Source organism: Gopherus flavomarginatus, chromosome 3, assembly GCF_025201925.1.
Source record: "Gopherus flavomarginatus isolate rGopFla2 chromosome 3, rGopFla2.mat.asm, whole genome shotgun sequence".
Classification (NCBI taxonomy): Eukaryota; Metazoa; Chordata; order Testudines; family Testudinidae; genus Gopherus; species Gopherus flavomarginatus.
In genome coordinates this window covers 69,234,293-69,246,381 of record NC_066619.1, presented here as the reverse complement: position 1 = coordinate 69,246,381, position 12,089 = coordinate 69,234,293, and the positions used below count along the sequence as shown (strand labels likewise).

Here is a 12,089-nt window from a genome sequence, read left to right as displayed (position 1 = left end):
GCAGTACCTACTAACATGCTTGTAAAAGAAGCTGCAGTTCCTTTGTGTGGGGGCGAACAGGGGGGGGCAGAAGTGAGGCTGTTGTGTGTGTGCAGGGGGGAGAGGAGTTGTTGTGGGTGTATGTATGGAGGGAAAGGGGCTGTTGTGGAGGTACATGCGTGGAGCGTAGCGTTCTGGGGACGAGGATGGGTGTGGGAGGAAGAGGGGCAATTGTGGATGTGGCCGCTTGTGTAGGCGGAGAGTGGGACTGATGCTGTGTGCACATGTAGGAGGAGTGTGTTGTGTGCATGAATGGGAAGTGGGACTGTTGTGTGTGTTTGCAGGGAATAGAGCTGTCGTGGGGTGTGTTGGGGTTAGGGTGTGTGTGTGGGGGGTGAGGGACAGCCCTCAGCCGGGAGCTTGGGGAGTGACTTCGCGGACGGCGGACTCTTGGCTCCTTTCGAGGCGTCCCGCTGAGCATCCTCGGCCCCAGCAGCCGTTGCGGGTTGGCGGCCCTGGCCGAGCCGGGCTGCAGGCGGCAGCACCGCAGAGCCCAGGCCCCGCGGCGGCCCCTCTTGCTGGGCCGCGAGCGGCGCCTGGATAAGGTCAGGGCGGCGGTAGCGGAAGCTTCTGCAGGTTCAAAGTCCCGGAACAACCGGCGCCGCCCCCCGCTGCCGTGCCCAGCGACTGGCCCCCGCCCGGGCACCATGACACCCGCTGCCTCTGCCACCGGCTGCAGTTGACACGGCGACGGGACCTGCCCGGGGGCGGTGGCCGGGCCCCCGCAAATCCCCGCGCCGGAGCTTCCTATATGGGCCACCTGCTCTCGAGGGAGGGAACCAGCCTGAGCCGGGAGAGGAGTCGCTGTCGCCGCCGCGGGAGAAAGGTGCCGCCGCGGAGCCGGAGCTGCTTCCTGCGCGGGCCCTGCATGCTCTGCTTCATCGTGCACGGCGCCAGCCCGCCCGCCCCGGAGCAGCCCCTACCCGGCCGGGACTCGCCGCCTCTCTGCGCGGGCCTGAGTTCCGCGGAGCAGCGCGCCGCCCGCCGCCTCCTGCACCTCTCGCCCGCCGCCTGGGAGCAGCGGGGCCCGTGCCAGCGCCTGCTCTTCTCAGGCCTGCTGCCGCCGCCCGTGCGGGCCTTCCTGGGCTCTGCGCGGCCGCCCGGCGAGCCGGCCCCCGACATGGTGTGTAAGCGCAAAGGGGCCGGCCTGCCCGCCTGCCCCCCCTGCAAGCAGCCCCGCTGCGGCGCCGCCGCCCCGCCGGAGCCGGAGGCTGCCGCCTGCCAATGCCCGAGCGAGCAACAGCTCTGTCCCCTCCCCTGCGCCTCGGGCCGCGCTGCTGGCGGCGGGGGGCCGCTGCCCGGGGCCCTCTCCGGAGAAAGTGGCGGCGTGGGGGAGCTGGCCGCTGAGGTACCGCCGCAGGAAGAGGAGGAGGAGGAGGAAGGTAACGAGCCTGACCGCCAGGAGCCGCTGGAGAACCCCAGCGAGTGCTGCCGAGAGTCGCTGCAGCCGCTGCCCCCTGACATCAACCAGCTGCCGCCCTCCATCCTTCTCAAGGTGGGTCTGGGTGCGGGGAGGCCCCGCCAGGGGGCTGACTCCTCGCCACCAGCTAAGGGGGAGCCAGAGTTGAAGGTGTTTCAAACTCAGAGAGCTGTTGCTTCCCCCCAGTAGCACTGAGTGATCGTGGTAAAGGGCTTTCTTCCTCCTGTGAGGTTCCAGCTATGGCTTTTCAGGGTATGTCTACACTGCACCTACGCCCCCTGGGGCTGGCCTGTGACAGCTGACTGGGGCTCAGGGGGATCGGGATAGAGGCTACTGAATGTAATGTAGAGATGTTAGTGAGAACTGAGCTAGCTAACTCCTGTTAGGGAACCCTGCCCTTGAGTGTCTACTTTATATTTAACTCCTACATTAAGATTTTTCTAACGTGCTCAAACCTAGGATTCTGGCAGTCACACTAAAGTGCACAGACCTGAGTCAAAGCCCCTAGGTCCCTAGCATGTCCCCCCCCCAACCCTCTTCCACCAAAATGTGGCTGCTCTAGCCCTTGGACTGTGGTGTACTGGAAGGAAACTATAAGAAGCAACTTGCTTTGCAGAATGCTTGATTTGATCACTTTCTAATGCAAACCCAGGAGGTTCTTTGACAATGTGCTTGCAGGTAAGTGATCAGAACAGAATAGGTTAACATTGACCTGAGTTGTTGCCTTTTGCCAAGGGGGTGGGTGCATGGGGTCTTCTGTTTTCAATAGTGGATTACAGATTGTTGGGATAGAGAAGACTAAGGAAATTGTCCCATGGAATTGTGGGATATTTCCAGATGACTCCTGGAACTTGAGTCAAGCTTGAGTGTGCTTTCCCTGTAAAGCAATAGGGCTCAGACCTTGGGACTTGACTCAGCTTCTGGGTCTGAGCACTGGGACAGCGCAATTGCAGTGTAGACCCAGGGGGGTTAATCCTTGAGCCTGGGCTCAAGCATGGGTTTACGTTCCAGTGCAAATATATCTTTGGACCCTGCTTTTATGTTTCAGGGTTACTGTCATAGTCTAATTCCCAAATCTGGACCTTAGCGTCCAAAATATGGGTACTAGCATGAATTCCCCTAAGCTTAATTACCAGCTTAGATCTGATAGGCTGCCACCAATCAGGACTTAAGTAGAGCGCCTGATAGACTCTGGTGTCCCCAAACTCTTCCCTGGGAACTCCCAAGACCCAGATTTCTTGAGTCTCACAACAAAAGGAAATAAACCATTCCCTCCCCCCTCTTTACCTCCTCCCAGATCTTTCCCACCCTGGATACACTCGGAGATCACCGTGATTCAAATCCTTGAATCACCACTTCCCCTCCCTTCTTCCCCGGAGAGAGATACACAGATAGATGCTGAGAGCAGGATTTTCTTCCCTCCTCCCTTTCCTTTCTCCCACCAATTCCCTGGTGAATACACAGACTCAAGTCCTTTGAGCCTTAACTAGGAGAAAAAATCAAACAGGTCTTAAAACAGAGCTTTTAATAAAAAAAAAAAAGAAAAAAGTAAAAGGTTTATCTCTGCAGTTTAGATGGTTAACAGTACAATGTCTTTTAGCTTATAGAAAATGGATAAACAGCCTTATCCAGAAAAAATACAATTTAACCTATTTCCAGCAGACTACACATTTGAAAATACAGAAAAACAATGTAAAAGCCTATATTGTCTTTCTACCACTGTACTTACAATTGGAAACAGAAGATTAAAGAGCCTGGAGATTCGGGTGGTCACTCTCAGAGCCCAGAAAGAGAACAGCCCAAGAACAAAGAACTCACACCCAAAACTCCCTCCACCCAGATTTGAAAGTATCTTGTTTCCTGATTGGTCCTCTGGTCAGATGTTGCAGGTCACTGTTTGTTAACCCTTTACAGGTGAAAGAGACATTAACCCTTAGCTATCTGTTTATGACAGTTACAGCTCTCCTTCCCTGAGACTGTAAACAAATTTGGATCAATATACGAAGTAGCATTAAACAATTTCTCTCCATCTTAATATTATGTTTCTTGAAAAATTTATAGCTACTGTTTTCCTCTGTGGATTATTACAATTAATAGGCAAATTTAAGAGATTTCATTTAGGGCTAAATGCTCATCCCATTGCAGTGAGTGTGGCTTCATTGCAAGCAGGATCTTGCCCTTATTTTTATTTTCTGAATATGTAGTCAAGATATAGGATCAACTTATGCCCTCTCCCCTGCTATGCAGATCTCCAGGCAGAAGTGGAAGAGTTAGGCCTTGTCTACAGTACAGAATTAAGTTGACCTAAAATAGGTTGACATACAGCCACCACAGTAATTACTGCTGTTTTTCATGTCCACGCTGCCTTCCTTCTGCTGGTGGTGTGTGTCTTCATCAGGAGTGCTTGCACCACTCTAAGTGGACCAGTGTTGGGGGTGACCGTGGGAGCCTCTCCCTCCTCTTTCTCAGGGTCTGTCAGCAGGAGTCGAGCCGGTGAGTCTCCAGCAGGGAGTCTGGGACAGGGCTGATAGACAGAGGCAGCAGAACTCTAGCTGTGACCCCTGTGACAGCCAAAAGGTGATATAACTAATGCAGCATCTACACAGACATTCTATTACCCTAACTATATCAACCTCCCACAGAGGTGGAGTTATTAAGTTGGTGTAGTGGGCAACTTAAATCGATGGGAGCATTATTGTAGTGTAGATGCTTACAGAGTTAAGGCTACATAAGTTGCCTTACATTGACCTAACTCTCTAGTGTAGCCCAGGCCTTCGCTGCCTCAACAATGTCACTTCTCCTCTCTGCCACTTCTCTCTTCTTCTCGGAACTTGCAAGAACTCTCCAAGGGGTTGAAATCCATGCATGAAGGTGGATGGGGTCTGGTTATGAAGCTAGTGAGCATTCTGGAGTTGGGTAGGAAGGGAAAAGGCATGTGATGACTTTGTTCTGTAAAGTTACTAATCTGGGAGACATTTAGCAAGGGTAACCTTGCCTACCTTATTCCCTTTGGAGTTCCTCTGGGCGGCTTCGGCTGGGTCCCTTGACATCTTTGAGGAGCAGTGGGCACTGTCTGGGGTTCTCCGCTCAGTTTCCCCCTCAGGTTCCCTTCATACCTGTCCCTGTTAGATTTTTGGTTGTCTCCCGTAATGATTTGAGTTCCTGGACCTTGTGGATCCTCCCCTAAGGCTGGGAGTGGGTCCTTTAGCAATAGGTGTGCTTTTGCCTGCCAGCTTCCAGGAACCCAATAAGACCTTCTGAGAGTCTTACCATGGAATGTGGAATGACCCAGCCCTTAGTGGTAGGTAATGAGTTCAGCTTCAAGATTTAAATCAAGGTTAATTTAAAGAATATTCAAATGTATTCTCACCACACCCTGAGCCCTAGGGCATAATCTCAGGTGAATTTCAGATTTAACCTTTCCTTGCCAAAATTTTTTCTATCATGTAAATAGATCTGTTTGCTACAGCTGACAAGTAGGCTGTTGGAGTTGTGTATGATTGAGAGAAACACATGGATGACTGCTGATGGGAGAATAAGAGATACTGATAAAATGGAAAGGATTTTAATTTGACTAGATTGTGACCCAATTCTTGGGTTCTACTTTCAGAGGAAATACTGATCAAAATTTATTTGAGATCAGTTGTACATATTCAGGCGCATCTGACTTTTTGTACAACAATTGTAATACTCTTTGTTCGGCATATATTACAATAACACCTTTTAATATAAGGTTCAGTGTCAGAAGTAGAATACAATAATACATGTGGACTTCTATGTTGCAAATTTACAGAACAGTGCTTAACATCTTATCAGTTTCTATATATTTTCCTTTGATTTTATATATATAAAAAATAGTATTCTGTTCACTTCTTGTTCTACTCTTGGTGTTTAGTCTTCAGATATTTGTAGACTGTCTCCCCACTAGCTATTTTTTTAGTCATGCTTTTCGTATTTAGTTCTTAATATTTCCTTTATAAATCACTCTCTAGTTCCATATTTACTTTGGTTGATCATTCTGATAAAGAATTACAGTAGAGTTGTATAGAGTGGGATAACTGCTTTCCTATCCTTCATACTCCATGATGCTTATATGCTTTAACTTTGCTATATTGGCATATTGCATTGCAGACTTGTCTATTTTGGTGTCCATTATCTGGGTTTCCACATTTCTCCCAACATGAATATTAGCATCTGTCTTGGATAATTTTTTCTTAACACACTCTGCTTACTATCTTTCCAAATACAAACTGAGGTCGTTGTTTCCCCATTTTGCTAATTTCTTGGTCCCTTTGTATTATTTTTGTCCTCACTAGTGATCATGGTGCTTTCTCATTTAACATTAAGCTGTGAAATTATTTTGTTACCCCTCTTTTTGTGTTGCTAACCAAGATATTAAATGAAATATTACAGGATCCAATTGATAATTGTGACCTCTTCTGTAACTTAATGCATTGTTTCTTTACCTATTTATTCCTTACATTCCCCAAGCCAGTCTTACTCATATAATTCAGATTTTGAGGAGCCTATTGAATGCTATACTAATACTCAAGCATGCATCTATATATTTCCGCATTTACTAAGGCCCCAGTCCTGCAGACACTTAAGTATTTGCATAATTCACATGAGCAGCTTGATTGAGTTGATGTGCTTTAAATGTTTGTAGGATTGGGACCTGTCTTCATAATGCTATAAAAACAATTGCTTCGGTCTGGCAATATAATTTCTTTATTAACCCATGTTGCTCGTGGTTACAGTATTCTCTGGGATGTTCAGTGTTAATTTTTCTTAATATTTGTTCTGTTATCTTACTAGGAATAGAAGTTATTGACAGTAATTCCCAGGAACACTTTTTTTAAGATCATTGGCACATTTGCTTTTCTTTGATCTTACAGTACTTCCTCAGCTCCCCATGACTTCTCAAAATAGCAACTTGGTGAGCCCACTAGCCAGTTTTTTTTTTTAACACCTTAATATTTGTGGGCCCCAATTCAGTCAATTATTTTTTGTTCATGTTTTCCAGATGTTTTATCTACTCTTTATTAATACATTAGTCGTCTTTGCAAGGTCTTTGTTGCTTGGTAATTTTCTTTAAATGTATTTTTCACAGTAGGGATAGATTTAAAAATTGAGTTCAGTATCTTCCCAATCTCTGAATCCAAGTTCATCCCTCTTGATTTTTTAATACTTGTTTCCTCTCTAGTATAGTTTTTTTTCTTTTTTTTTTTTTTTTGTTACTCTCAGCTGGAATTAATTCATTCTACTTTTTGGCTGCCTTTATTTTCCATACACTTCTTAACTAAACTTATATTCTTACTTGGTTGCTTCCATCCACTTCATGATGGGATTTTTACTTCAGATTTCTGATTAGTCCAGTGGTGGTAGTTGTGATTGTTTATATTATAGTAGTGTATAGAGGCCCCAGTTGGAGTCTTGTTGTGATAGGCTGATGTGAAAAATAAAGACACAGTTCCTGCTCCAAAGATCTTCAAATCCTAATTAAGATACAACAGAGGAATAAAATAGATGGAACAAGGGATGAGGTGATAATGGTGAAACGGACAAGTTTTTTCCACAGTAAGCAGTAGTCATGTAAGCCTTAAGTTTAGGAGATAAGTATTTTATTATAACATGCTGTTCAACCACCCCATTTTATTTTTATGTGAAACTAATGAATTGCTTGGCAGGGTGGTGGATAAATGGAGGCTAGCTTTAATTGTCTTGTTTTTCATTTGCTTGCTTTAAATGTCTGAAGCAGATGTGTCAAACTAATTCTGTGTAGAGGACTGAATTCAATTTTTGAACTTGATCCATGGGCTAGGGAACTCCTGCTGTTATCAACTGGAAGACTGTATAAAGATCAAGGGTTGAATATGGTTTTTGCTTAGTAACTACATCTTTAGTTATTTGTTCACAGTTGCTAACACACAGTAGTAAAACACATGCTCACTTTCAGGAGCACCACCTTTTCTTTTGTTTTCATTCTTTACTTATCCTCCTTTTGTTTTTCTCTCCCTTTTCCCTGTCTGTTTTTTTTCCCTTTCTTTCCTCCTCTATTCTATCCACTAAAATAATAAGCAGTTAAATGGCTAATGCTGATATTTAAATTGTCATGACTTGGCTTTAGAGTTAATGTCTTAATGGGAGTTATAGGGCTTAGGGAATTCAAACCTCTGAGCTACTGTTTCAGGACTCAGGATGACCATGCTGCATTGGTTTACACTCAGTTCATATGTGGAAGATTAACAAGGGCTAGAAATTTATATTTTAATGGCTTCATGGATTATGTGGAATCTGAATATTCAACAGGGCACTAAAATACATAATGCGGATAAGATTTGGCCTGCAGGCTGGATGTCTGACACTATTCCTTCCCATTTGGAGCTCCTGTTTTTGAGATTGGGTGCTGTGATGGGGTTCCCTCACCACTTGTGGCATTTCTTCCTGGCTGTTCTGGGAATTAGCTCTCCAGTGTTGCACCTTTCTTACTGGTTGCTCTACTCACCTTCTCCCCCTAGTCTGCAGCCTCTTAGCTCTTGGGGAAATCACAGTTCTTCCAGACTAGCTGCCCATCTGATGTCTTCAACACCCTATGCTGCTACCCAGTGGCTAGTAGGGAAGCCAGGTCCCATCCCCTACACTGGGTTTCATCCCAGGGACCCTGTAACATGTAGCCAATGCCTGTACTGACCTAGTCCTTGCTGCTGTTTCCCTTGGCTTCTTCCTACATAACTGGCTTCTACCCTCTGAGTATGCCAGCTTCCCAACTCTCTTCTCTCAGGGAATAACAGCAGCCCACCTTCCTGCTGCTTCTTGTTGCTCTCAGCTCCTGGGCTTTATATAGGCCCCACCTGTTCTTGCCCAGCTGAGCCTGCTACTAATTAGTTTACAAAACTTAGAAGCTGTACTTTTATTTCCTCTAATTAGTGGCCTCTTTGTAGCCTACATCTCTCCCTGACTTGCTGCTTAATTAGTTAATTAGGTGTGCCTGGCTACTTTACCTGCTCAGGGCCAGTTTGGAACATACTTTCATTATAGGTGCTCTCTCTGGACCTTGCTTGGGGCTCCATCTTAAATATTTTCCTTTAGCTAGTAGGCATCTGATAAATTTGAAGCTCTATCCCTCTCTAGCTCTGGGGAAGACCTTTACATATCTTCTTCCTAACTTTGTAGCCTCCTGGCTCCTGCAAGGAGGTAGCTTGAAAGTAAATTAGCATTATTCTCTCCCAGAAATTGTCCTTACTCTTTTCCTATAATTCATTCCATTTTTTTCTACAGTGGCATACAAATTTTTCCAAGCATGAAACTGACTTGGTGGTGGTTTTTTTGTTTTTTGGAAAGTTCACTGCTGCCCATAGTATTCCAAAAAAAACTGTCTGAAACTTGTCTTGTTAACCTCATCATGCTGCTGCTGGGTGAAGCTAGGAGTAGCATCAGAGGCACTGTTACTGTCAAGAAGTTGTTTTGGTTCATGTTTTGAAGGTTATCTTTGCAATCATAATGTCTAGAAACTTCTTTTAACATCTTAAATTCTGCAGAAATTGATGGCTTAGGCTTTTGCACTTGTCATTAAAATTTCTAACTTATCAGTGTTCTGTTGTAAGCATGCCGTGTGCTATAAAGATGAGACACTTGCTGAACTTTGTAAATTCAATTTAAATTGCTGCACAATGGTATAGAACATCATGGGAGAACAGATCATAGGAAAAATGACAGAGATTGGGAGGAGAGAGGAGTTATATTTGTGAAGGGATAGAAATAGACTGGCAACAGGAAAGAAAAGGTGGGACTGGTTCAGATGCTGTATGAATCAACGTTTAATTTTGGTGACAGACTTTTATAAAAGGCAACCTTAAATATTTGAACGCTGTGAAGTATCACCTGCCTGATTTTTGCAGTCAGCATGAAAAAATAGTTATGAGAGATATGAACTCTCATTCACGTTGTTTGGAAGCGCCCATGGACTTTTCCCAACATGTTGTGGAATACCTCCCACTGCAAAAATGCTATGCCATTTTGCTGCGGTCAGGTACCTTCTGTCTCTGCCATGCCGGAGTTGGTCTGTAGCTGCCTCTTGCTCTCCAAGGCTTTTCCTAAAATTGGTTGGGGGTTAATTAGATTGTCATATGTGTTCCTGAACTGATTTGTAGAGCCAGACAGTTTTGGGTCAGGGAGTCAAGCTTGCAGCCAGTGCAGGGTGGGGAACCAGAAGGGCAGGCTGGGTACTTGGGCTGCCTGGTGAACAGTACAGAGCCAAAGGCTGAAGAGATGAGCTGTTGGAGGCTGGCTACTAGCCTCCTTACCCTGACATGCGTGGTGGGGAAGTAGGTTCTGAGATGGACTGACTGAACAACATTACAACAGCCAAGACTTGTGGAGCTGCCTGGAGAGCATAATGAATAACACGATCAAAAATCATCGTTGAATATAACTGATGAATTTCTCAATTGAAGATGCTCATTATAAGCTGTAGTAGCATGTGAGGGAGGAAAAGACAGGATAGAATCATTAAATTACACAGTAATATTTTGTTTCTTACTGAATTTGAGCCCTTGTCCTACCGAGTACACATGGGACTATGCCTGTATCCTGTGTTCAAGTGTTAATACAGTTTTGTGTTGATAATGAACTTTAAAGATGAAAAGCACGATACTATGAGTGCTATGAAATTTATCTAACACTAACTTCAGTTGTGCTCACTTTCTTTGAGGTACCTGATAGCTGAATATATTTGCTTTTTTTCATAACTTTTTCCGGTGAGAAGTGTTTTAGAGGGAATTATTTTTCTGTCCATGTTACCACCAGATTTTCCCAATATTTGGTATATGCTCATTTATTAGGGTTACGCTTCTGGGTGGGATGTGGGTGTGTAATTCTGTCAATGTACTGCTTGTGTCACTTGTGTTGTCATCCGGAGCTCTACTTCTCTCTGCTATGAGTTCCCTCCCATTGGAGCTATCCTGCAGGACCTAGGTTCCCCAGGACTGGGTTTTTCCAGCCCCAGAATCAGACACACACACACTAACAGAGCTCATCTGAGAGGACTGGGTTAATGAGCATTTCCAAGCTGACCCATTTTATGTCCCTGGACTCAGCAGGCTGAGTCAAACAGCACCTCCAAGCTGTCACCCTCCTATGCCATGGACACTGCACTTGAATAGAGTATGCCTGAGCAGGCTGGGGCAAGCAGCACTTCCAAGCTGCCACCCTCATATGTCCCAGGTTCAGCATATCCCTTTCCCCACTTTCATGTTAGAATTGTTCTGGTAATAACACAGTTGATGAGCAAACCCCACAGGATTTTTGGGCACTACAGGGATCTTTAGTTTAGGTACGAGGAGCGTTGCTGCAGAGCGAGAGAGAGTGTGCGTGACCCCCGAGCATAACCATGACAGTTATTTATTGCCAGGTAATAACTATAGGGGAGCCAAACAAACAACAGTTAGTTTTAAGTTATAATATTAAATCTATAACTCAGGGGGAGGCAACCTATGGCACGTGTGTTGAAGGCAGCACGCAAGCTGATTTTCAGTGGCACTCACACTGCCCATGTCCTGGCCACCGGTCTGGGGGGCTCTGCATTTTAATTTAATTTTAAATGAAGCTTTTTGAACATTTTAAAAAACCTTGTTTACTTTACATACAACAGTAGTTTAGTTATATATGTTATAGACTTATAGAAAGAGACCTTCTAAAAACATTAAAATGTATTACTGGCACGCGAAACCTTAAATTAGAGTGAATAAATGAAGACTTGGCACACCACTTCTGAAAAGTTGCCGACCCCTGCTATAACTGATCACACAAGTCAAGATTAGAAGGCTATACTGAGAGAGAGCTGGTTTCTCACCACTCTGTGACGTTTGAACTGTTGGGGTTCCCAGGTGGTTGTGGTAGCTGAGGGTCCAGAATGCTGGAGAGAGGCAGAGCCCCCAGCATGATCAGTCAGGAAAAGATGAAATCCCAATGGAGCTGATGAAGATTTTGGATCCAGGCATCAGAACCCTTGCGTGAGCGTGTGTTGGGGTTTTTGTAGGGAAACAACAACGGTTGAAGGGAGAACACTAATATTGTTTATAGGTAAAATGGTGGCTCAGGGGAATATACCAAAGTTGTTTTGTTCAGGGTAGATCAGTGGTTTACAAACTTCTTTTCTGGGGACCCAGTTGAAGAAAATTATTGATGTCTGCGACCCAATGGAGCTGGAGACGAGGGGTTTGGAGTACAGGAGGGGCTCTGGGTTTTGGGGAGGCTCAGAACTGGGGCAGGGGGTCGGCGTGTAGGAGTGTTAGGGTTCTGGGCTGGGGGTGCAGGCTCTGGGGTGGGGCTAGGCATGAGGTGTTTGGGGAGCAGGAGAGGCTCCAGGTTTGGGGGGGCTCAGGGCTGGGGCACGGGCTTGGAGCACAGGGTTGGGACGCGGACTTACCTCCGGCAGCGCCCGGTCAATGGTGCAGCTGGGGTGCAGCGGCAGGCTTCCTGGCTGTCTTGGCACCGCGGACTGCGATGTGCCTGAAGCGGCCAGCAACAGATCTGGCTCCTAGGCGGAGGCATGCAAGCGGCTCTGCACAGCTCTTGCCCGAAGGCACTGCCGCCTCTCCCTTCAGCTCCCATTGGCCAGTTGGTGACATTC

At 46.0% G+C, this 12,089-nt stretch overlaps 1 protein-coding gene across 6 annotated transcripts in view; it reads left to right on the top strand.

The window, feature by feature from the left end:
• Nucleotides 1–600: 600 nt before the first annotated feature.
• Nucleotides 601–12,089, top strand: part of FBXL17 (F-box and leucine rich repeat protein 17) — a 498,281-nt gene continuing 486,792 nt past the window's right edge. For 3 of the 6 annotated variants that reach the window (XM_050945798.1, XM_050945799.1, XM_050945803.1), the window contains exon 1: nt 604–1,534. In XM_050945798.1, the coding sequence (XP_050801755.1) occupies nt 791–1,534 (744 nt within the window). In that variant the 5' untranslated portion in view covers nt 604–790. Of the gene's footprint in view, nt 1,535–12,089 lie in introns of all 6 variants that reach the window. The other 3 variants (XM_050945797.1, XM_050945801.1, XM_050945800.1) reach the window with 2 other exon arrangements.